Source organism: Phaenicophaeus curvirostris, chromosome 1 (genome assembly GCF_032191515.1).
Source record: "Phaenicophaeus curvirostris isolate KB17595 chromosome 1, BPBGC_Pcur_1.0, whole genome shotgun sequence".
Classification (NCBI taxonomy): Eukaryota; Metazoa; Chordata; class Aves; order Cuculiformes; family Cuculidae; genus Phaenicophaeus; species Phaenicophaeus curvirostris.
Window position 1 is genome coordinate 18,096,636 of NC_091392.1, and position 26,822 is coordinate 18,123,457.

At 38.4% G+C, this 26,822-nt stretch overlaps 1 protein-coding gene across 6 annotated transcripts in view; it reads left to right on the top strand.

Moving 5' to 3' along the window:
* Positions 1-26,822, top strand: part of TAFA5 (TAFA chemokine like family member 5) — a 422,687-nt gene that overhangs the window by 337,233 nt on the left and 58,632 nt on the right. For 4 of the 6 annotated variants that reach the window (XR_011336729.1, XR_011336730.1, XR_011336735.1 and 1 more), the window contains 2 exons: positions 14,844-14,971; positions 19,254-19,373. Coding sequence is in view for 1 of the 6 variants with exons in the window: in XM_069849979.1 (XP_069706080.1) it covers positions 14,844-14,971 (128 nt within the window). In the remaining 5 variants the exon portion in view is untranslated. The remainder of the gene's footprint in view (positions 1-14,843; positions 14,972-19,253; positions 19,374-26,822) is intronic. The other 2 variants (XR_011336734.1, XM_069849979.1) reach the window with 1 other exon arrangement.

Here is a 26,822-nt window from a genome sequence, read left to right on the forward strand (position 1 = left end):
AACAAAGGCACACAAAAGCCTTTGAGGGGTTGTTTCTTTTTTTTTTTTTTTTTTCTTGTTTTAACAGAGTGTGTTATGCTAATGGAAACTTGGGGTAGAACATTCTAGACAGTGTTACAGCTGCTACCAAATGATGAAGTTTATTAACATGTTACAGGGCTGTGTAGTTCAGGTATTTAGAAACATTGTGAGCATCTGATATTGAAGATGTTTTTGAGGGAGTCAGATTCTGATATCTATACTATGTCTTTATACTACTGTAAAATGCTTTGATAGTGTTTATATGCTATTACTGTAAATGGGTTAGTGTTCTGTGTTTTTTGACCAGCTCTGTGCCACTCACTTTTTTAGTTTGTGTACAAAACTTATCCATTGTTCATCTCTAATTAATATGATTGTGGCGTCTACAGCATTCTGTAAAGGAATAGTCTGACCTCATGGGGAACCTCAGCCTTCATCTTAGTTCCAATGTGGCAACTTGATGTAGTATTTGCAGAAAATCCACCGATTTCTAGTGTGCTGTAGCTGCAGGTTCTCCATCCTTCTCACTTACTGCTCTGAGTTAGCAATATTTTTTAGGAACAGCTGCTGTAAGTGACTCAACAGTAATTGCTGTCCTTTCTGTGTTTTGTCTATTTTACTTTCAACAAACGTAAAATTGTTTTTCCTATCCTTTATAGCAGGGAAAATATAAGAAAAACATCCTGTGGAAGCACTCTGCCTTTTCCATACAAAATCCTGCATCTGGTTGTTAATATGCAATTCCCAATACCGTGAACTTCCATAGAGGTTAGAAATGACAAAGGTCTTTTAGGTCACCTAGTCCTTCCCTCAGTTGTACATACAGTAGATTCACATAAGGCGCAGTCATGCCCCTCTGCAGTGAAAGGGACTATTCTTTTCACATGACATGAGAGCGTCACTGATACTGGAAAGAAGAAAAAAGACCTTTTTCCTGTAAAGGGTGTGCGAGATGAAGTTGTAGCACGTTGGCATAAAAGGCTCTTTGTTAATTACTATTGTGCTAATGGTGCTTTGAATATGAATGTTTTGTAAGCAAGAAACAGGCAATGATTCAGATGTGCAGTGCCACAAAGAAAACTTAAGCAGGACTGGAAGTGAAAGAAAGTCTTTGGCATTTTGCAGTCTGTTTTTGAATGGGTTGCACAGATTCAAGCAGTCAAGACCATACACATAATAAACACAGTACTGAAGCTGTAGTATCCACTACAAATGTGTAAAAAGAAAGCATTTGTGTCACAGTAAAACTGCTGAAGGATTTGCTGGCAAATTTGTATGTATGTGTGTATGTGTGTGGTATACATGCCTCTGTCACATGTGAAATGATGGTGAGAAATACATTTTCAGCAAGCTGAAGTGCATGTTAGTCCATCTAGTAGAGGTCACCAATCTCCATATTATCAGACGATAATGTCTGTTTTCATGAAATGATTCTCCCTTATCTGGAATATTTTAGAGTTGGTGAACTTAGAAATCTTAGTAAAATACGGTTGAAAATAACTAGCTTTTCAACTTGGCTAGTCAAAATTTGGGATTTGTAGATTATTCTAGGATACAGAATATATTGATATTGGCATAAGGTATCTGAGTAATCTTCTTTTTACCAACAAAAATATACATAAACCTGTTCTTGAACAAAAAGGAATTAAAAAAAACCTGTGACCGTTTTCCTTCCTACTACCAGAAAGCTAATGCACTTACTAGCCCCTCTCCTTGGATTTAATCTACATGATGCAAATTTTAGAGATATGGATACCTGATGTATCTTTAAACAGACTTGCTCAGGCATGGAAAGCTGTCTATAAAAGCAGCAGGTAATGTATATTGATGAGAAATATGCTACCAGAAGTGTACCTGAAGCTGTAAAAAGCAGAGTTAGTGAAGATGGCTACCGTGCCGTAAATTCACCATTTAATTTTCCAGCAACTAGGCCATGTAAATAGGCTCTAAACTTTTGAACACAGTTGAAATTATGAATTTTTTTTTCAGTTCAACAGGAGAAAGTGTGCACAGCAACTTTATTCCTAATAAAGGAGATGCACAGATACTTGCATATATACATGCTTATATAATTATCCAAACAGGGATAATTAAAAGGGCCATTTTTAGATCTGCTGTGTGAAAGTATAGACAATTTGTGATGTTTCCCTGGGAAGACCTCTTGAAGATTATTTTATTTTGTTATGTTTAAAATGTTGGGACTATATGAACAATTAAGTAGTTCAGTATGGTACTTATGAGAGGCATAGAGAAGGAGCAGTTGTGGTTTCTTAATCTGCAAGGGGCTATTTCCAAGCTGTGGACTCAGTCAAGCAGCACTTTGTTGAGAGAAACCCCCAAGAAACCCATTACAAGTTTTGCCTGAGTCAGGACTGCAAACTTGTACTGTTCATGTTGTTACACAACATAGGTATTTCCAGTAAGACTTCCCCATTTCTTTGGTAAAGCAAAGGTTGGTTGAATAAGCTCTTTTGCACACACTTACTGTCAAAAGAAAATAGTGAAATTCCTGCAGGTGGAATATTTTAACGTGCTCCCGTCAGCAGCTTTAAAAGCTAAGATTACAGATACCGACTTAAGCTCAGATTGTGGCGTTTTAAACTTTTGTGTCCACTGTTGACGTGCTGTTTGATGTATTTTGCTTAAGATTGTTTTCAATGTGAAAAAAAGGAGCAGCTAGAGATATAGAATTTAGATGATTTACCTATAGGAATACTAAGTGTTTTGTCAAGCACATATCCTTATTATAGCTGACAGCAGATCTTTCAGTCGTTTAGAGTTTAGTACGGGAAGACAAGTAGAGTCCCATGAGAGTTAAATAGGAGTCCCACAGAAATAATCTATAGAACTGAGGACTTCTGCCTTTGCCATGAGGACAGGCTGAGAGAATTGGGATTGTTCAGCCTGTAGAAGAGAAGGCTCTGAGGAGACATATAACGACCTTCCAGTACTTGAATGGGGCCTACAAGAAAGCTGGGGAGAGACGTTTTAGAAGGGCATGTAGTGACAGGATGAGGGGGAATGGCTGCAAATGGAAGGAGGAAGATTTAGATTAGACCTTAGGAAGAAATTCTTCACAATGAGGGTGGTGAGGCACTGGAATAGGTTGCCCAGGGAAGCTGTGGATGCCCCATCCCTGGAAGTGTTCAAGGCCAGGTTGGATGGGTCCTTGGGCATCCTGATCTGGTGGGAGGTGTCCCTGCCCATGGCAGGGGGGTTGGAACTGGATAATCTTTAAGGTCCCTTCTAACCCGAACCGTTCTACGATTCTATGATTCTATTGATTTGTATAAGCTGCCTTAAGAGTCTGTGGAAACGTATTTTCTGATTATCAGTACTGGATGTCTTTCTAAAAGATAAAGTGCATATCAGCCGGAAATTAAGATTATTACAGAAATTGCTGGATTAAATGTTATGGCCTTTGTAAAGCAGTAAATCAGATAGATTAATGTAACTTGTTGTTCTGTCTCTAAAATCTATTACTCCATCATATTTCCTGTAAAGGAGTGCACTACCGAATAGTAGTTTTAACTCTCAGTGACCGGTCCTGGTCAGTTGTTTTGTGTCAGGTGGTCTGATGTTTAGCAATGGAGGAGTTGGTTATGACACCTTATTTTCAGAGTTTGTAGTTAAAAAAGTAAGTCTGTGCTATTACTGCGTCTTTTTGCCCAGCCAGCCTCTACTGTGCTGCTTTTGACAGGGGACAGGATCCCTGCTTGCAAACATGGTGGCCACACTGTATGAGCACTTGCATTGCCTGCCCTGGGAAAGAGGCAGCATTTCCCCCTTTTTTCACCCTGTGAGCAGTCCTTCTTGTCTGATTTCACAGAGAGTAATTTTGAAAATTTCAAATCATATTTTCTGATAGTGAAGGAGACAGGTAGACTATTGGTCTTTAAAATACCTTGTGGTGCTGTTCATAGGTTTGCCAAATGTGTTCCAGTAAATAAAGTATTGCCTGTTACATGAAGACTTTTCCTTCTAATCAGTAACTATTTCTGTTATAAAGCTTCTTATGAACTGTAATGTATTCACTACATAAAGCATCTGAAATATTTTTTTATGAAATAGAATCTGATGAATCTTCAGAAATCAGTCCCTCTGTGCATTACACACACAAGGTAAAAACATGCACATACTAGCTGAGATTTATAGATGACCTGCAGTGTTGTACTTTTTTAATTATCTGCCTCCTGATATTATGTGCAATAACAATAAATCACAAATAAAAACCTTATATAAATATAAGGCAGTCATTTTTAATTTTTTAATTTTTACCATACTTCATTATAAACAGACAAAGCTTTGGTAAGTTTTCAAACCAGTAACTGCCCAAATTAAAAATGAAAAGGAAGATAAATATTTCATTCCATTTAAGTTTTGGGTAAGGAACATTAATATTTTATGTATCTATTAAAAGCTACATTAAAAAATTCACGTGGCTTTATCTGTCAGTCAGAAATCATGTTCTGCATAGTCATGATGTCAGGCTGCTGTCTGCCGAGATGTGTGATTGACTGTGCAGTCGAGATCTAACACATCTACCTGTAACAGCGTTTCCCGTAGACAGTGTATCAGTTCAGTGCATGTTACCTAAACTAACATCTCTGCTGTATTTAAATATGCTTGCTCTCCTGTTGGTCAAACACTAGCTAATGAAAGTAGAAGTTATGAAAAATGGCCAGTTTCGAAGCTGGCTAAAGGTCAACATTACAGTTCACTATGGCAAGTTTTCTGGGGCTCTGACAAAGTAGTATTTATGAACACAAGTTTCAAAACATCACCAGTGGCTATACTAATTGTAGTCTCACTGTGGAAGGTGATACTATGTAGTTGTCTTCCTTTCTCTTTGTTTTCATCTGTTTCACTCGTTTGATTAAAGTTTTTAATTTTCACAGAATCACAGAATAACCAGGTTGGAAGAGACCCACCGGATCATCGAGTCCAACCGTTCCCATCAAACACTAAACCATATCCCTCAGCACCTCATCCACCCGTGCCTTAAACACCTCCAGGGAAGGTGAATCAATCACCTCCCTGGGCAGCCTGTTCCAGTGCCCAGTGACCCTTTCTGTAAAGAATTTTTTCCTAATGTCTAGCCTAAACCTCCCCTGGTGGAGCTTGAGGCCATTCCCTCTTGTCCTGTCCCCTGTCACTTGGAAGAAGAGGCCAGCACCCTCCTCTCTACAACCTCCTTTCAGGTAGTTGTAGAGAGCAATGAGGTCTCCCCTCAGCCTCCTCTTCTCCAGGCTAAACAACCCCAGCTCTCTCAGCCGCTCCTCATAAGGCCTGTTCTCCAGCCCCTTCACCAGCTTTGTTGCTCTTCTCTGGACTCATTCCAGAGCCTCAACATCCTTCTTGTGGTGAGGGGCCCAGAACTGAACACAGGATTCGAGGAGCGGTCTCACCAGTGCCGAGTACAGAGGGAGAATAACCTCCCTGGACCTGCTGGTCACGCCGTTTCTGATACAAGCCAAGATTCCATTGGCCTTCTTGGCCACCTGGGCACACTGCTGGCTCATGTTCAGTCGGTTGTCAACCAACACGCCCAGGTCCCTCTCCTCCAGGCAGCTTTCTAGACAGACTTCTCCTAGTCTGTAGCACTGCATAAGGTTGTTGTGCCCCAAGTGCAGGACCCGGCATTTGGCCTTGTTAAACCTAATGCCATTGGACTCAGCCCAGCGGTCCAGCCTGTCCAGATCCCTTTGCAGAGCCTCCCCACCCTCCAACAGATCAACACTTCCACCCAGCTTAGTGTCGTCCGCAAACTTGCTAAGGGTGCACTCGATGCCTTCATCCAGATCATTGATGAAGACATTGAACAAGGCTGGACCCAGCACTGAGCCCTGGGGGACCCCACTTGTCACTGGCCTCCAGCTGGATTTCACACCATTTCCCACCACTCTCTGGGCCCGGCCATCCAACCAGTTTTCCACCCAGGAGAGTGTGCGCCTGTCCAGGCCAGAGGCTGACAGTTTCTCAAGCAGAACGCTGTGAGAAACTGTGTCAAAGGCTTTACTGAAGTCCAGAAAGACCACATCCACAGCCTTTCCCTCATCCAGCAGCCGAGTCACTTTGTCATAGAAGGCGATCAGGTTAGTTTGGCAAGACCTGCCTTTTGTGAACCCATGTTGACTGGGCCTGATCACCTGGTTCTCTTGCATGTGCTTCATGATAGCACTCAAGATCACCTGTTCCATGACTTTCCCTGGCACTGAGGTCAGACTGACAGGCCTGTAGTTTCCTGGGTCCTCCCTGCAGCCCTTTTTGTAGATGGCCCTTTTCATTCATATAGCATCAATTTATCTTAAAATACCCAGCATAACCATAGCCTGTTTTAAGTATTTGATCGAAACAGTCACAAGCTTACCTCAGAAAGGATAGCATTTACTCTAACACAGCATTTAGTCATGGGAATAGGGGGAGGTCACATTAAGTGTGGGATAAGTACTGCTTTGTTGCTGAGTTTCCTTTTCTAATACTCTTAATTGTTCTCACAGTGGCAGCTGTTCATGTCCTGTGCTAGTCATCAAGTTAATTTCAACTCAGTTTTCTTGCATGTTCTGTTCTTACATACATGACAAAAGGAGGGCAGAGTTTCCCATTGCTGTGGTTGTTGACAAAGGAAGCCCATTGTCCTTGAGAACAGCTGAATTATTCTCTCTTTCAGTGCACAATAAAATGTCACCACCATGTCACAACAGCAGTGTACATGCTGACACTGGACTTGGAATGTATCAAAAGCAATGAGGGCCAGAGCAGAACTACTCAGCTGAGTGCTTGTCCTTTTAATGTGTGTGGAGAACATTAACTAAAATTTCCAGAAATAGCTTTAAAAAGATTAAAAAAATAACAGTTTTCAGTTCTAGTGCACATACTCTCGTGTTCTGATTCTCACTGCTTTGTCCATGCAAAAGCAGATATCAAATGAAGAATGCTTCTTTTTTTTCCCCCCCTCGTTTTTTCTTTTTTTTTTTTTCCTTACCAACCGTGTGCAGAGTTCATTAAATATACCTAGTCAACCTCAGTACATGAGCATTCCACAGCTGAAGTCCCAAGAAAGACCTTTATTCTTGGCCACCGTTTTAGCACATGTTTCATGAGTGCAGAATCAGATGTTGTGCAGTCAAATGCGAAGCTGCAGTTAGGGTGAAGTGCCCAGGAATGCTTTGTCACACATATCCAAGGATAGTTACACTCTGAGGCTCAGTCTGTTTTCAGACACTCGTATGGTTCGTTTATAACCATCCTGCCACCCTTCTTTCATCCCCTTTCTACTACCAGCATCATAAGCTTTTATTCCCTCCTTCTTTCCATGGCACTAGTCACTCTCTGCCATGTAACCGAGAGTTTATTTTATTCCTACTGTGGCTTCCTCCTTTAAATTCCTGCTTTGCTGTCTACTTGGTGGTTACCCTGATATGTGCACGTGCTTCATAGCTAGGAGTTCTTAGGGTCCTTCTCTGTCTTTTACAACTGCTGGGACTTCCATGCATAAACCAAGGAGGGTTATGAATATCTGCTGAGTTCTTTCACATTCTTTTTTAAACCATGGTAAATCTAGTTTTCTACTGCAGTACTCTGCTCATATCAGGACTGAAACTGGTGTACTGAAGATAAAACAAACAAACAAACAAAAAGAAAACCAAAAAAGACCAAAACACCAAACCGAAACAGTTCTGATCTTTAGCCTTCACACTTTATCCTACCAACTCTCCTGAAAAAGTTGCACAAGTTTTTGACCTTACCCATTTGCTTCAGTACCTACTACATAGAGCTGGACTTTGTCCTCTTTTTTCTTCCTTTCTTGCCTTATTCTTTATTTCCTCTTTTTCTATTATCTATGTTCTTGTTGCTTTCCATTATATCCCTCCTTTGTCTCTATCCTTTACTGTTGTCATCAGATTCTTTTCTTTGGGTCTGAAATTGCTGTCCCTCTCCAGTTAAATTTGCTCTTCTCAGTCTGCTGGCAGCAAAGTGAAACGTGATGAAAACCTGATCTCTGAAGGGTTCTTTGCTGGCATATCACTGATCAGATTTTTAGTAATTTTTACTTTGCTTCCAGCACACTAATTGAATACAGCAGAGCAGAACAGCAGGGGACAGCAGCAGAAGACACTGAGTCCTGACAAAAGCTTTCTCTAGGGGTAGGTGTTCAATTAGCATCTCTTATTAGATGGCAAACACTTACTAAGTACAGACAATGAAGCACTGGAACATTCACAGATTGAAAACCAGTGAGTATGTACCACTGTGGATATTCAGGCAAATGCTGAAATCTTGGGCAAAGTTGTGAAGCAGGTTGCCTATTTAAAGCATTGGCATTTTAATATACAGTTAGAAACCATGAACTTAAAAGAGGCTAGAAACACATGTATTGTGCCTAAATAAAATTCATCACATAGATTTTATCTGTATTTAGTATTTATTGTGACTCTCATGGTGCTCATGACTGTGAGATTTGATAAATGATACTGGATTTTTCTTTTTATATATTTTTGTGAGATTGCTTTATAAGCAGTTGAAAAACTTGTTTTTATTTGCTGTATTACTTTTTCCATGTGAACAATTGTAGTAATTGCCAGAGGAAGGCTAAGGATTTGAGAACAAATGTAGACATTTATTATGATCTCAGAGGAGGACACTTATAAGCAGAAGAAAACTGGCCCTTGAAAATTAAAATGGAAATAGACATGAGTTGGCTGTGAAGCTGATTTGTAGGATACCTTCCATTTTAGCATAGTGCTTCTGTCAAATATTTGAACATCTGGGTGTACGCAGATCTAAGACACCTATCACTAGATCACTGAGTCACATAGTATTAGGGTTTTCAAAGAACTGAAAAGAGAAGGGCCAGGTAAATACATTCTTGTTTCTACACTACAGAAAGGTCAGATATCTTGTGTTCCTGTCCATTTACTCTCACATGCTTATTTTTGCTGTTTGTTTGTTTATTCTTTGGAACATGATAATGAGGAAATACTGCTATGTGGAAGCACAAACAGGAAAGAAGATGAGACATGTTGCTTTTTATGAAAGTGCTCCTAGAATCTGGATTCTACCTTTTGTTTGCTTAAATATTTTGTTTGTTTGTGTTTTTTATCCTCTGTCTTGTGTTCTGGGGGTTTATTATGTATTAATTATAATTTCTGATTTGTGGAATACCTTTGGACTTTCTCCCTCCTAAAGTGTCAGAATGTATTTATTTTTCCAACTCTTATGAAGATTTGACAAAATGTTAGGTAACTCCTTAAAAAAAAAGAAAACTTGCTAAATGTAGTAGCTTTAAAGTTAAAACTATGCCTCTGCGATTTGCTAGGTTCCTATATTCACACATCTTTATCCAACTATTTCTTATGCCACAACTGAATTCCTAGGGACCATTCACATAACTTCCAGGAGCGCCCCTCAGGCAGTTCAAGTTTGAGATGATATCGATGACTGTATGATTTGGAGATCATCTTCTCTATGTTATCCTGCTCCTCCCAAATATGCATTTTACATGGTGCAATCTGCAGTGCTTATGGTAAGCCAAGGTTTTCATCCTATTTTAGGGAAAAGGTCAATATTAAAGGTCTCTTCTCAAACCTTGTGTTGAAATAAAATTTTTCCTTTACTGGAACTGTGATTGAGGAGAGCTACAGAAAAAAAGCCTCTGCCCTCATTCAGTATTTTACCTTCATCTAGTTACCCAGTTTCAATTTATATCTTCCCTGTGGCCTGCAGGAGGTCACTTTTCTCCATATATTTCTCAACTTCAGCTCAAGTATTCCTCCCAATCTTGACAGCAAGAGCTAAATGATGAAATGAGTGTCTAGACATTGCTATATTGCTGTTCTTAGAACTAAATAGCCTTTGTTCTAGATGCCCTATAAGTAATTGAGATGAGCTAACTCTTTGTGAGTTAGCACTGCTTCCAAACTTTTAAGTGGAGCAGAATCACTGCTTTAAATGGTATCCAAGCTTTGTGATGTTACCTTGTTGTATAGTAAAACAGATTAATATTTGGGACTTGTACACTATTACAGTCAAAATGCTGCTCTAAAGACAGTTCATGATCGCAATGTCTTCTTAAAGTACTGTGATTCACTTTATGTTTCTGCTGGCTTCTTTCCTGTCACTGCAATTTAACTGATACTTGTTTTTAAAAACTATTTCTTTGCGTATTTTCATTGTTGTCTGATTTCTTATATATATGTATTAAAGCACACTCTCTTTATGAAGGTAGATGGGACAGAGGAAGGTCTCCAGGTTAGCAACCACTAAAAAATCAGAGGTTTTGTGTCCAGATCTGCATAAAATTTTTTTGTGTGACCTTGGTCAAGTTGCTTAACCTCTGTGCAAAATGGAGACAGTGAACAAAATTTACCAGTTATAGGTAAAGCTAGATAAACATACTAAATTCTACAAAGTGGTTTGGGATCCTATTAACATCAACTACGTCATCTTTTTTTTACTTGACTTAGGTTCTTGTACTATGGCTTCCATTATGATTTGTAAATATTTATTTCATGCCCTGCCTTATATGCATGGGAGCATGATATATTCTGAAATCATAAGTCTCACTATCCAAATGCTGTTTAAACTACTATTATTATTCAATGACAAAATTACACATTTTTACTTTTATTTCTGAGTTCATTCTTAATTAAAAAAGAAAATGAACTGTAACTATCTGAGTGTTCTATTCAAGTGTATTTTAGATGGCTCTAAGTTTTTGCATTTACTGCTGCTGAACAAGATTTATCTCACTTTTTGCTATCACAAAAGGTTCATTGTTTTCAGTTATGAGATTGACTGTAGATGAAGCAGCTGATAACTGTCTGGATGTAGAGTGAACATGTGAAAATAAAGTATAGGAAATTAAGCTGATTTTCTAGGGAAAAGCTTATATATCATGTTAAACCAGGTGAGAAGCTTAGTGATAAACATCTAGTTGCAGTATTTACCAAAAAATAATCTGTGCTGTTCTGAAACTCTACTCAGTTAAGCAGTCTTAAATTGAACTATATTGATCATGAATAGAGACTCCTATTTATTTATTTTTACTAATAACTGGAAATCCATTGCAAATTATTTGGTCTTACAAAACCGTTAAGAACCCTTTGGTGAGTAGCTGGCATCGTGTTGCTATAACCTCTGCCTGCCTGCATCACCTCAGATGCATTTGTATGAAAAACCTTCAAATAGACTCCATTTGTTATCCAGTTCAAACGATATTACCCGGGAAAGCAATTCTACCATGTGCTGAGCACTGTCAGTTCCTATTAACTTCAGTTTAAGTGAAGGGGCATAGCCCTTTTTAGGAGATGCAAAGTAGTGTCAGCTCAGATCCTTACGATGAAATTTCAGTTCTTTGCAGAAGGTCTGCACAAAGCCTGTGTATCATTTAAGTGCCGCTTAATTCTTTATAATGGAGGTTGGAGTGGATTTGAAGACTCTGATAGGCTTTTTGCTGTCTTGTGTGCAGAGGGCTGAATTTCACCCCTGGTGAATGTACACAGTAAAAAGGCAACTAGACTGCCTCCGGAAATACACTGCATTCCTTTGCTTTGACTAGTGTAGCTCAATTTCAATTACTGACATAAATGCTTGATACTACGCTGATAAAATCGCTGCATACTTTGCTCCCTCTGTTTATCTATTTATCTTCACTGTGATACTTTGCTATCATGGGCAAATGGAAAAGTGAAAATGCAAAAATAGACATAATCCCACAGACACGAATATGGCCTCTGTTTTGCAACTGTGGCTCTATGTGTAGCAGAACAATGAGTCTGTACAGACTTCAATTTATATGTAGGCGTGAGTGTGCCTGCTTACCTGCCCTGCTTGTGGCCAATGGCCCACAAAACACGTCCTGCTAGGGCAGGAATATGAGAGCATGCAAGTTTGTGAGGATTTTGAAGCAAAATTGAAAGCCAGGTTGAAAATCAGAATAAAACAACTATGAAGATCTGTAAGGATAGGAGAGACCCCGGGGCAGTACGATGCATGGAAGGGGGGCACAGCACAGCCTCCCCTGTGGTGGGGGCGAGCCTGGAGCTACAGCACCTGCTTCTGCCCAGGAGTGCAGGGCAGGGATGGGAAGAGCGGGGTTCATGTGCGTGTGTTGGCAGTGTTTGGTGTTAGTTCTGGAGGGGCCACTGAGAAGTTTCAAGTGCTTATGAACATTTCATGTATATCATTTAGTTTTTTGTATCACTGGTATTGATCCTGCGTGTATAGTTCATTGTTGCTGGTTATGTGCCACTAGTGAATTAATAAACCATTTTGATACTGATTTGCTGAGCAGTTTGTGAGCTGAGCAGTTCTCCCCTCAAAATAAGTTGTTCCAATTCTCAAAGCCTAAATGCATGAGCTAGTTTATACGTTTAACCCAGAAACGTTATACACTTTATGTTCTGTAAAAACTCTCAGTGTATTCTAAATTTGTGTGGATATAGCCAATACCCAGAGCAAGGGCTGCATATATTTGTGATGTTATAAATACCAGCATTCTGAGATAGCAACCATGGAAACATCGAGAGTAATTCACAAATGAGAACCATAATTTTTCTAAGGATTAGTTCAAATTATGTTTCCAGGAAAACCTCCCACCTGAGATAGTAGAGGCAATCCAGTACATACTTTTTAATTTAACTATTTAGTCTTTCAGTGATCCTTCAAATTGTTGAAATAGCCATTTGATATGGCTATTGATAGAAACAGCCATTTCGATATGTGAATTGCAAAATATATGGATGCAAATAGATGATATCTGGTGTTAACATTTTACTGACCTTTTTCAGTAAAGCCTGCAGCAGGATGCATACCTTCACTCACAAAGGATGAGGCTATGTCTTGTATAGATGTTAGCCTTGAAAACTGGTATGAATCAGTTCTCAGCAGAGAAGCACCTATGGACCCCAATCACAGTCCAGATTTTTGTAGATTATGGGCTATACAAACTTAGTGGATTTGCTTAAAAAAAAAGGTCGTTATGAAAATTGTTGTGGTATCATTCCTCTAGTAGTATATGCATATGTAATGCCTAATGAGCAGTGCAAATTCCTATGTAGATGTTTGGGACCTAAAAAGTTTTGGTCTTTTTTTTTAATTAATATATTAATAGAATATCAGAATGAGCTTCCACTACAAGGAGTCAGTGTTTGTTATATTGCTAAAGCTGACCAACAATTATACAAGCTCTGAGGGCAGAAGTTGTTTCATGTCAAAATGTAGGAAACAATTTTATTAAAATGCTTTAAACTACTTAGTGTTTTGATAGGAACGGTTGGACTCAATGATCCGGTGGGTCTCTTCCAACCTGGTTATTCTGTGATTCTGTGATTCTGTACAGTTCTATTTCTTGTCATGATCCAGTGGCATTGGGAATGTTATTCTTAGATAGTTCCACATAGTGGGGGACAGGGTTGTAGGGAGGCTGAATCACACGTTCAGGTGAGCATAAAGAGCTGCAACTGCCACTGGGTATAAATGTCTGCTTTTAAGCCACTTGGACCCAAAAATAATCTGGAGTATTATAAGTTTTTGTATGCTTATCTTGCTAAGTATTTCTTTTGTAGTTTTCTTTTTGTTGGGCTTATGACTGTTGGAGTTCTGTTGTGTGTATTGGTGTCACACGTAAACATAGAGGAAGACGTGACTGATGTCCCTGTTACGTGGAACTTGTTCTGCCCTTGAGATTGAGATGGCAAAGCTTTCTTGTAGTTACACCATGGAAGATAGTGCACCTCTGTATATGTATTTTATAAAAAGTTTCCCAAACTAACATTCCGCCATACAATTTTGGCTACAGGGGCGGAGTGAAAGAACAGTGAAATACTGGATATTAGTGATATTGCTTAATATTCTGTGAGAAGGAACCCAGATACTACAAAGGTGAACTCAAAAGAGGTAGTATGATAATGCAGAAAGAACTCTACAGGAATTAAAACCCATTTTCTCCCTGCCTTTAAGAAAAATTTGTCCCTACAACTCCTCTGCATCTAATTTAATGCAGTCAGAACTCTGTTCCAAGGATTCTTGCTGCATGGCCTTGAGGAAATTTTGCAGAACCAGCATGCTAGGCACCCAAGCATTAGGAGGAGCCACAAAGCACACAAAACATAACCTTTTCAGACAGCTAGGGCCCTTCCTAACTAGACTTTCTTTTCGTGTAGGAACGGAGTAATAGGGTGTTTGTTCCCGTCTTTTCCCTCTGCTTATTGTCCTCTTTCCTATGATATCCCAACCTTCATTCAATACCCATCCTAGTTCCTGCCCCTAACTATGCCCCTACCACTGCAATTGCTGGCATTGTGTTGATCCCTCTACCTGTTTATTATAGCTTTTTCTCTCTCCACTGCGTTTCTCCTGTATTTACACTATAACCACTTCAGGATAAAGAGTGTCTGTTCAGGTTTTTACAGTCTAACACAATGGATCCCAGTCTCATGTCATTTTTAAACTACCACAATGATTAATTAGGGTAGGAAGTGTTCAGTTTTTAGCTCTTCTAACGGTATTTCCTTTACTGTAAGGAGCATGAAATTAGAAAATCAGCTTCCTTTTATGTTCTTTTGATTTACAGCAGAACTGTCTTTTGTTTTATTGTTGGTTTTTAAGTTCTGTATTTGTTATGAAATCTGTAGGCACAGCAGGTGTTGTAAATAATTTTCCAAATTGCCTAGGGCTGTATGCATCATAACCTATGGCTGAATTATCAAATGATGAAAACAGACAACTCAAATGAGAAGGTGTTTAGAGATAAGTGAAATGTGAATTCTCCTGCCAATTGTTTTTTTCTTTTTTTTTTTTTTTTCTTTTCTGTTCCATAGCACGAATTATCAAAACAAAACAGTGGTGTGAAATGCTTCCATGTTTAGAAGGAGAAGGCTGTGATTTGCTAATCAATAAATCAGGCTGGACCTGTACACAACCAGGAGGACGAATAAAGACCACCACGGTAGGTCATTTCTCTGTTTTATATTTCTTCAGTTTCTCACTCACTTTAGTTTATTGCAAAAAAAAAAAAGAGTGAGATTTCTAATTGTTTTTCGGCACAGATATGTAAACTCTGTTGCCTTTTAAATAAGCTATGTGCCCAGCTGTGCTTAATGTAATACACAGCAATGTTATCACAAAGATAAGAAAAATATTTGATTCCCATAGCTGCTAAGAATGGAAATTATCCCAAGGTTTCTTTAAAAGGCACCACTGGTTTAGGTGACATTTACATTTAGCCTGAAGACAGTATCTTATTGTTTCGCTGGACAAAAATTTTCTTATGCTGAGGAAGAGTAGGGTATAAAGTTGCAAACATGGTCTTGCAGGGCAAAAAGAAAGTTTTCATTGGGAACTAGGAAGAAAATATTTTTGCCATTCCTACTGTATTGGAAAAGCAAGTTGCACAGATATTTAGTTTTCATTGAGGCAACCAGTGAGACCCATCAAAAACATAGTAAAAGATCCTTTCTATCTGTGTGCTTTTTGTTCTGGTTTCTTGATAAAACCACCAACTCTGATTTGGTGTGTTGAGGCACGTGCTTGTAGTGAAGTTAAGAGTATATATGACAGTAATAGCTTCTAGGGCCTGTAATACACCAAACGGATTTCTAGAAAATGTTCTCAAATGCCAATAATTCTTTGACTTCAAAAATGAAAAAAATCCAAAGAAATATAATAGAGCAATATTCTGATAGCTTGCTAGATCTCTTGAAATGGCTTCCCCTCCTATAATCTTTTTTTAGATTTATATGGAGCTTAAGTGTAATTTAAATAAGTGCAATTTCAAGACTATTTAGTCTTAAAAGTACTTATCAGTGAGGACTAAATTAAGGCCCATCATCCTCTGCACAATTTCACTGTCTGAGCAGGAGAGAGACAGCAGTACAAAACCTTTTATTGTTTTAGAATGCCTATATTTTTAATATTAACAATTTTTTCACCTTTTAAAAAATTAATAACGGTTTGCTAGTGCTTTATGAGACATCTACAAAGCAAACTTTATGAATTGTGATCAATGTTTTGATGCTCCTGTATTTACCAAAATTAATATTTGTTATGGACAAGGCTATAAAATTTAACTCCATCTCTGAGGTCTTACTTAGATGTTGTTTGCCTTTAGATGTTTTGCATTCAAGTTATGTGAGGGTGACATAAAAAAAAACAAAGAAAGGAAGTGATTTTTGGAAACATTAGTGTCAATTTCCAAGGGTAAGAAGACGTAATGGTGTGACTTTGTCATACTTGAAATGTTATCCTAAATCTTGTTAATTCAGGGGTATTTTCTCTACCTGAGGTAAACAGAAACCCCATGCACTGTGACACAGTGCTAGCTGTCATTACAGTTCTTTATTTGATGTTTTATGCTAATGGTGTGACTGAGTAACACGAACTAAGCAGAGGATCTATCCTTCAGTATCTGTCGTTAATGAAGTGGTTCAAATATCCTTTCAGATTAAAAACCAGAAGCCTAATTCTGAACTCTTACTTGTCTGCATAGCTCTTTAATGCTATTGACATGAATGGAATGACTCATGATTTTGATTAACGAAAATGAAATCATAATCATGCTCCATCAGTAAAATTAAGGCCATGGCAAGTGCAATATTATAAAACAGACTCTCCCCCACACAGAGGGATCATTGTCATTGACGAGGAGAGATTCTGCCAGAGAGCCAACTGTAGAACAGCTCTGAGCATAAGCCCTCATTTAACATCAAGCAGTTTTCAACAGTTGGTATCACACATGCAGACACACAGCAAACACACAGTACTTTTCAGTCAAGCCAGACTAGCAACTCAGAATACTTAAAGAAGCTCTGAATCCAAAAGGGGAAGGGGGAGGAAAAGAAGAACCCCCAAACTATAATACAGTATTACTGAAATACTAAGAATAAGAACAAATATGTTTGTTTGTTCTTTAGCCAGTTGGTAGAAGGATAAAGGAACCTTTGGACAATGGTAATGGGTTCATGAACTATGTCTTAGGATGACTCTATGAAACACATGACTGTGATTAACAGAAAAGAAATTTTCTAACAGAAACACCAAGAGACATTATTTACTGTAGCAGTACTTTTAGGTCAACAACTACTGATGCAGTCAAGTAATTTCTATTTCTGCTCCTAATCAATACATCTGAGTTGCCAGGCCCATCATGGTATCTGAGTATAACAGGAAGGATTTCTGGCTAGGAAGGGCCAGAAAAATGGCCCACAAGGTAGTATGGGGAAATGAATGTGAAAAAAACCTGAATTGATTATTATACACTAAATGGCTGTTACTGATCTGGAATAATTCTTGACCACATCTCCAGCAACAGACAGTTTAGGTCCTTAATTTGTTAACTATCAATTTTTGTTAACACGCATTTGCTAATCTTTTATTTGGAGGCCTTTCCTGCTAATATCAGTTGGTTTCTTGAAGATACTTGGCAGTAGATCTTGCTTTATCATAGTGGTGGTAGATCATAGAGCAGAAATATTGCTATTCACTAAATGCTGAGACTATGATTTACTACCCATAGTAAAGCTAGAACAGTATTGAACTCTGATGGAGTGACACCAGCTGTTGTGATAATACCGACTTCTGCATTGATTCTGGGAGGTTGTGTAGAAGTGTGAATTTTTAAGTACTGGGTTTAGAAGTACCACGTGGAGAGGCAGAACTAGTATAATCTCATATAGGACATGAGTTCCTCCTTATGTGAGAGTATACTTTAGGACTCACAGTTAAATACGCTTCTACCAAAAAAAAAAAGGAAGAAATAGGATTAATTTCCTGTATATGAGTTTAACATTTAATATTTTTTCTCTGAAAATACCAAGCAAATAGCAAATGGAAATACCTATTACTCCAAAGCAGAAGTGCAATTTCTGTAAGTTGTTTGGAAAGCGTTGTTGCTGCTTTGTGCTTTGTGTCAAAGTTTTTTAGACTTTCTATGCACAGCCAGTTTTTCTCACTGCCTGGCACTTTTTGTGATCACCCCTGGAAATAATGCAACCAAATCAGGATTCTCTCCTAACATGGGTAGCAACATTTTATATCCATTTTGTGCTCACTTTGCACAGCTATAAATGACAACACAAGATGCAAGGCAAAGGAAAATCAGACTCAAAGTATACCCTAAATGCATCTGGATCTAACTTCTGCCCTGTCATCCTTTCTACAAGGTGTGAATGAACCAAAGATTTTTCATCTGCTAAGAGGCTTTTAGAATTGAGGATTGACCGGGCTAACAGCCAATCTATGTATTAGGCAGCTGACTGTCGATACAAGGAAACAATATGGCAACTTGTAAAAGAAGATAGCAAGAGAATACTACACAATTGCTAGCGCTTTCAACATGCTAAGGATTTTCATATAACAAATGGCCTTACAGGCCCTTTAAAATCACCTGCCTTGAAAATTTCTTCTCCTTTTGCTGTTTTCATAAATGAAGCTATATGACTTTTTAAAATAATGTGTAGTTTCAATAGTGCTGAAAGAGATGCCTTTTTTTGTAAGATATTGCCTGTCCATCTTGTATTTGAAGTATAGACCTTGCCAACATATAGATCAGAAGATACACAAAATATTGGATTTACTGGGGAGATTAATTTTAGCACCAAAGTGTATATATGTTGTCAATGATCCATCACTACCTAATTGCTACTTAATTAATTCTTTCTTCTACATGATGTGATTTCAATGCATGGAGCTTAACAGAACATTCATGCACCAGTTCCTCAGTAGCTAACCTTTTAAAAACCTTTGCGATTTTACTGCTAAATTAGCTGAAGTGGGAAATTAAGGAGTATGAAGAAGCTAAGAGAGAGCTCACAGTGGATAAAAGGTGTAATTACTCTGACATGGAGCTCAGTGCTTAGCTAGTAAAATTTACTAAGGATCTAGCTTCACCAGGGGACGTGACTCTCTTAATAGAGTTTACTTACACACAGAGCAACTTAGCATTCCTCACCATTAATATAAATGACATGCTGGCTGGGTTGGAAAGGCAATTTGTTCCTTACCCTGAAAAATACAATAGGTGTTTGTATTGGCTGCAATTTAAATCAAGACTTTTCTGCAGAGCTTTATCATACACATGAGTATGATAAAGGTAGCTCAGATAAAATGTACTGGTTTGCTTTTCATCACTGATTTATGAGCAATGTGTTCTCATTCATACTATTTCATTCAAAGTAAAAAGAAATATATATGTTACATATTTGTAACATACTTGAGAATTTACTTTTTTTTAGACTGAAGACCAGCTGGAAATGTCCTGAGGCCATGGTCTACTGGTCTGAGTTTGGGACTGGGAGCCAGAAACTCCTGAGCTCTAATCCCGGCTCTGACAGTGACTCCCTCTGTGGCCTTGGGTAAGTCACTGAATCTCTCTGCCTCAGTTTCCCCAGCAGTAAACATAAGATTAAGAATCCTTAGCTAACTGCCTTAGTGAATTTGAGATTCCTGAGTTAATATTTTAAGAGGTTTAGAAATTAAGAGTAACTTAAAAATAAAAATACTGTGATTTTTAAATCTCCTTATTGGCAATATTCATGTTGTTGTTAGATATTCACATAACCCTTGCATTCCTGCACTTAGCCTCACCTACATTCCAGCTCGAAGAGTTTCTAATGTGCTTTTCACATTTGTACAGGTCAGCTGATTTTATTTGGTTAAGCTGGTTTTGGAAGTTCTTTGACACCCCATCAGTACTAGCTATGTGTCATTCCAGGACATAATAGCTACCAAAATAAGCTTATAGGCAGCACCTGATTAGAGCAGGGAAATGATGCAGGCATGCATGCCATGCCAAATTAAGTTTTCCTCTTCCACTTCATTGGAAGTGGTCAACTTATGGAACAGATACATTAAATCTAATTGTCAGCAGTTCATCTACCAAACTCCTAGTATGTTCCTACCTGCAAGAGGAACACTACATACAGACCAAGATTACAGAGGGTAATTTTAGGAAGCTGTTGTATCCTCTCATCCCAATCCAGAGAAGATTTTAGAAACAAGCAGGAAGTTGTGATACTGAATTTTCTGTCATTCGTAACCAAAACTGTTAGGGAATCAGAATCTTTGGCTGTATTTAAGCCATGGAACCAGGAGTATATCCTTCTTTCAAAGTCCATATACATGCACAATTGTGTCCCAATGTCTTCTCTGTCTTCGCTGTCGTCTCTTTTTCTATGTGGCTCTCTTCATGATGGCATGCTTGCTGCTGCCTTCTGAGAAATCTTTGCAGCAACAGAAGTAGTTCTCACTCAACACCCTTATGTGGTGAAATAGATCATTAACTCAGTCTGATACTCTTGCAGATCATCCTCACTCATTCTCACTCTGAATTTCTTGTTGGATTTCTAGAAAACTAGCTTAAGGAAAACGCTATCTCTGTTTTCACTAAGAACCATCGGTATTCTTAGCTCCTTCTGTCAGCCAGTTAGAGATTCATGAGCTCTGAGATCATTGCTTCATCAGGCATTGTGCGTCACAAAGTCTTCTAAAACTAACTCAGGTCTTAGTAGAGAGGTCCTGAAATTGCTGTTTGAATAAACTGTTCCAAGACCGCTGCCACATAATTGTATGCTATCCTGAAATACTGCTATATGTTAAAACTTTTGTATGTTCTAATTTTTGTATTTTTACATCAAGTTGATAAAGGGTGGAACATGAACACCTTCTGCAGACTATCTTCTGCTGGTATGGTTAAGATCTAAATGTCATGATATTTGGATGTGTGACTTGGCATATAAACTACCATATAAACTAGGTTACTTATAATTAACATCTTATTCTAATGTCATTACATATCTACAGGATCAGCACTAGTCATGATCCAGTGCTTTAAGTGAGTTTTCTAATGTGCTTTTTTGATTTGATATTCTTCACTAATACTAGTATTAAATAGAAGAGAAATTACCAACTCTTGATGTGTGATAGACATTTGTTTCAGTGTATACTCTGTAGGCTTGTATGTCAAGACCTAAATTCAGCCCATTGTTTATTTCCATGGCTTTCAAGAGATTTTTATGTTCTAAACAGAGTTTCCATTGCTGTAATTGTTTACAAAAGGTATCATAATTTTTCAAATGGGTCATCTTTCCTCTCTGTTAATTTCCAAGTAGGTTAGCCTGTGAGCTGGATGTCTTAAGTCTCAGAGAGATTAAAAGTCATGTTTCTAATTCTTGTGTTAGAAAAGAATAGTAGCTCAAGACAGGCTTACCAGTAGAGTGGTGGATAGTCTTCATGGCCCTATGTCTAAAGTGCTTCATGCACTGAGGAAATGAAATAGAAATAAAATCCTCATGAAACTGAGGAACATAAATAGAATGGGGCCATGCTTCATAATATATCAGTTGTCAAAATATATTTTTTTGTGACAAACAACTGATCTTCAAGTCCTAAATTCAAAATGCTGGCAAAGGTTTTGTGATTTTTTTAGATTTCATGTTGAAAGGATCTGGCAGAAACATGAACACTGTAAAGAGATTTAGGTGCTTTCCTCAGTCCTGAACACTGAATACTGATTCAACAGATATTCAGATCATCAGACTGCCTGAAAAGAGACCACAATTTAGTCCAAGAATAATTTGGAGTACAATGGCTAAGTTGAAGTCATAATTCATTAACATCTCAAATAATTCCATGCAAGGAAAAAGGAAAAGACAGGTTTTGTTCTTCTCTTTCAAAACATATATTTTCATATTTTAATGCAGAATTACATCAGCCTTACATGATCTGCATGGTCTGTTTTAAAGATACTGCAGTTCCTATACAAATGAATAAACTCAGTTTTCAGATGGATAAGATTTCTAGAATATCTTTTCTTTCATGATTCCTTTTCCTTAACTCATATCTCAAATCAAGTGGTTGCTTCTAGCATTCAGTCCTGGTTTACTATGCTGACTTAGGGACAGGACAGATGCAGATTCAGTGAAGTAAAACTGGTTTACTGATTAATGCTTAATTATATTTTTTTTTTGTGATACCGGTTAATCTACATTTAAAACCAGTTAGTTCACTGTAAAATGAGCTACATTCTGATCCTTTTGAGGTATAAAATGTCACCTTGAATAAGTAAACAAAAGCAGGCTATACCTCAGGCAATAATAATGAGTTTCCAATCACCTATTTCATGGTTTTGTGGAATAATTTTTTTTTTCATTACAAAAAAAAGCCAAAACGTGCTCGAGTTGGTCTTCTTTTCTCTATACTTTGAAACCAGAATTCTGAAATGTGTATAAAACCACCGCTGTAACTCAGGGAATTCATTGACTACTACGTCACAATGTGAACCCATTCAATAAACTGTGAATATCTTAAAATGTTTATGTGTACACAAACCTTTAAAAGCTGCATTTTAAGGAATGTCTAAATTGTTAACTTGGTCCTGAAAAAGAAACCAAAAAAAACCCCAAACCCAAGAAACCCTATAATTTGAAATTCTTTCCACATTCCATAATTTTGCAGTGCATCATTAAAAATATTTTTTTATATGTGTGTAAGATTCGCATCAGTTGCCTCAAGACTGAAAAAAAACCTTGAGTTCTGAAAATGGGAGGCCCAGGGCATGGACAATTGAGATATGAAATGATTCAGGTCTCTGTGTCGGAAAATGCAGCTCCTCAAAGACTGGATCTGAAGAGGCTGATACTAGGTTTTGTTACTGTTGTGTAGCACTTTAGTCACCATTTATGTTTAGGTAGGAGTTTCCAAATAATGAAATAGCATTGTAACTGGTCTGAGAAATTTATGTGTTTAGAATTAGCACATTAATAAACTGAGATTGACAAAAAGGAGACAAGAAGAGTTAAACCACTTTCATATGGTAATATTTGGTAGTTTTGTGTTTTGACAATTACTGTCATAAAAACAAAATATTCTAAATGGGATTCAGTTTCCTCAATTTATCATTTTAGTGCATTTGGATACTTAAGGTTATTGAAGACATCTTGCGTAGGGTGAACGTAAATGGCGTAGAACTATGGACCAGTGTTGCCCACTCCTGCTGTGTATGCTTTGTAATAGATTGGCATTGTCTAAATGTTGTAATTTCTTGCATGAATATGAGAAAATCAATTTTCATTTAATAAGTGATTGCAAAGAGAGACTACCTGAGGAAACAACCCTGAAGATTACTTCTGCAATTTCTTGATTCACTGTAAGTAGCACAACCCACTGTTTCTAAGAAGTGATTCATGTAGTTGAACTGAAGGGAACTATAGGATACGTTTTACAAAAAATAGATTTAATAATGCAAAAGAGGAAGAAAACTATAAAAGACAACACTGAACTTGAATATATAGCTAAAATATTTTTTTCTCTTTTTGTGGGCATGTACTGGAAAAATATGAAGGTTGGAAACTAGTATATCAGTATTAAGAGTTTTAAATGATGATAAAATTATTACACACCTTATTAACACACAATTATTAACACACAATTATTTCACACAGTGAGAATGTTCATAGTACAGATGTTAGAAGATGATGCTGCTGCACATGTACATCCATTTTGGAACATTCTTTTTTAAGAATACCCCCAAAGATTTCTGATATTAATAAATCACGCAAAGCAAGCTAGAGTTCTTGGACTGAACAAAACAAGCAGTTAAAAAAGAAAAGGAAATTAGTGTTAGAGTACAGGGATTTTTATAATCTATTTGACACGTTATTTCTTAAAATCATACTTGAAAATTAATTCAGAAAGACCTGTCACGTTGAAAATTGCCATTTCAACAAGGTACTGATGGAGGACCTGTGAACAGTGCATAATAACAGTTAGCAAGAGTGTATTGATCTAGGCTAAGGTGGCCCAGGAAGTGACAGATCTGTGAAAGGTCTAATGCTATTTTATTAATAATGGTTTCAAAAGCATAAAAGATGTTAAGCTCTTAAGTGTTATTGAAAATCTGTAGAAGGCAGGCACATAACAGACATGCCTGTTTTCTGATATTCCCCTGCTATAGTAAGCATCTGAAGTAGACTTCCAGTACTTAGTACCATTAAGTCTGCACAGAGGTTTCTTTACCTTGCAGGCAGACCTAAAGGATAAGGTTAGTTGTTTTTTCATCTAGTTAATTCCTACTTATGAGGCTTTGTTCTCACCTGCTCCTGCTCTTCACTTGCATGTGAGTGTGCCAGGGTATGCAGAAACTGCCAAGTAAAACCAGGCAAGGGTGGGACAGTTAACTGAAATAGCAAAAGATAGAAGAATAGGACCTTTTATTACTATTGGCAGTGCAGCTTCATGGTAGTTTAAACCAATCCAAATCCAGACTTCCCCAGTCTCAATCTCCCACCACAGTCTGGCTGCATATGCCTCACCTCTGTTTGAAGCAGGCACTAAGTGCTTGTGGAAATGTCTGGGATGACAAACAGGTATCACTTTTTGCCAGGTTAGTTTTGAACCACGTCAGCTTCTGATAACAATACTGCAGATTAACCCAGAGTAGCACAGATACAGAGCAGTTTAAGTTATTCTAGGCCAAAACCTATGGGGCATGTCTGCCTTTATTTCATAGTCCCAACACCTGCCTGGCCAGCAACAACTGCTGCTGTAAACCTAGTTAAGTTTTTCAGCTAGCATTCTGCCCCATTTGCACTTTCCAATGAACTCTAAAAGTTGCCTCTGAGATGCAGAGAAAGCATGCGAAATACATTCCTCTTATGAAATACACTGGTGTACCCTACAGGGAATAAGATATTTGAAAGCCCATGTCCTTAATTGTAGAATCATAGAATCACTAGGATGGAAAAGACCTCTTGGATCATCAAGTCCAACCGTTCCTATCTGCCACTAAACCATGTCCCTGAGCATCTTGTCTACCTGTCTTTTAAATAACTCCAGGGATGGTGACTCAACCACCTCCCTGGACAGCCTGTTCGAGCGCCCAATGACTCTTTCTGTGAAAAAAAATTTCCTGATATCCAGTCTAAACCTCCCCTGGTGGAGCTTGAGGCCATTCCCCCTTGTCGTATCCCCTGTAACTTGGGAGAAGAGGCCAGCTCCCTCCTCTCTACAACCTCCTTTCAGGTAGTTGTAGAGAGCAATGAGGTCTCCCCTCAGCCTCCTCTTCTCCCGGCTAAACAGTTCCCTCAGCTGCTCCTCTTAAGACTTGTTCGCCAGCCCCTTCACCAGCTTCGTTGCTCTTCTCTGGACTCGCTCCAGAGCCTCAACATCCTTCTTGTGGTGAGGGGTCCAGAACTGAACACAGGATTCTCACTAGTGCTGAGTACAGGGGCAGAATAACCTCCCTGGACCTGCTGGCCACACCGTTTCTGATACAAGCCAAGATGCCATTGGCCTTCTTGGCCACCTGGGCACACTGCCGGCTCATGTTCAGTTGGCTGTCAACCAACACCAAGTCCTTCTCGTCTAGGCAGCTTTCTAGCCTCTCTTCCTCTAGTCTGTAGCACTGGACAGGGTTATTGTGCCCCAAGTGCAGGACCTGGCACTTGGCCTTGTTAAACCTCATGCCATTGGTCTAATCCCATTGGTCCAGCCTGTTCAGATCCCTTTGCAGAGCCTCCCTACCCTCCAGCAGATCAACACTTCCTCCCAGCTTTGTGTCATCTGCAAGTTTACTGAGGGTGTAATGTAAATAATGTGGTGACATTGATTTCTGGAGAAGTATTTATTTCTGCATATGGGTATTGGACATCTCTAGGTTCAGTAAAGAATTCTGGACTTCCCCTAATACTGAAAGATATTCCCTTTAGAAAATAATTTTGATAATTGGAAAGGAAGCAGGATGTCGCTGTGGGGAAACTCTTTTGGAGGAATATTCCTGAAACTTAGCTTGACATGTGATAATACAGCAAAAAACAGCTTGCTAGGAGCCAGTTCTGACCAGTGAGTCATAAAAATAAAAGCGGGGGTAGGGGAAACACGATGTCAGTGAAAATTAAGTATTTAATCTCTGTGAGTAGCTAAAAAGAAGTTGGCTGAGATCTGCAGGGCTTAAGTATGTTGTAAATTTTGGAGGCCAAACGCAAATAATAATTAAGACTCTAAATCTTGTGAGAGGGGCCAAACTGAGGAAGGTAATGCACTTAGGGAGGGGAGCATGTAGGCCCAGGATTATGTTTCCTTTAGTACCTGAGATCTATATTAATCCAGGAGAGATGAAAGGTGAAATATAAGGACATTCAGAGTGCATCTGCAGAGTAAGTTGCCAAACTACACCAGAAATCTAATGACCTGCCAGACTGGTGTCTGTCCCAGCTTAAGTCCCTTTGTAGTCTCTTTGGATACTCTTTTGCAGAAAGCAGTTCAAGACTGATGGGTCCAAATGGCAAAAATAAGTAAAAAGGAGTCTGAGTTTGTAGCCTGGTAAGATGAGGGCGCCTCTGAGCAAGAAGAAAGTGCTGAGTATTTATGTTGGATTCAGAGCTGTGTAGGTGACTTAAGCATGGTTTGAGCATTGAATGTAGATTAGGAGTCCTTCTGGGGACTCGGGCATATTTTAGGTGCTGAAACACACATTTCAGATAGTATTGGAACGTATTTGCCTGGCTTCTCAAACCATGGCATTTCTGATGACCTTTGGTACTTGTCATGCATTTATGAAGTTTTATGTCCTGTTGTCTGTCCCACAAATGATTTTAGTTTAGTTTTCCACAGGTGGAAGCTTGGTAACTAAAGTCTGACTAAGTTAAGACTTCCATGGAATTTAAAAGAAAGATACCCATAAAGATTGAAAGATAGTGTAAAAATCCCTGAGGGAGCTAAAATGTAACCGATGATAGCTCCTGTGAAGAAGTGGGTAAACCATATACTCATCTCACAGGAAAATCAAGGAAAGACCAAACACATGT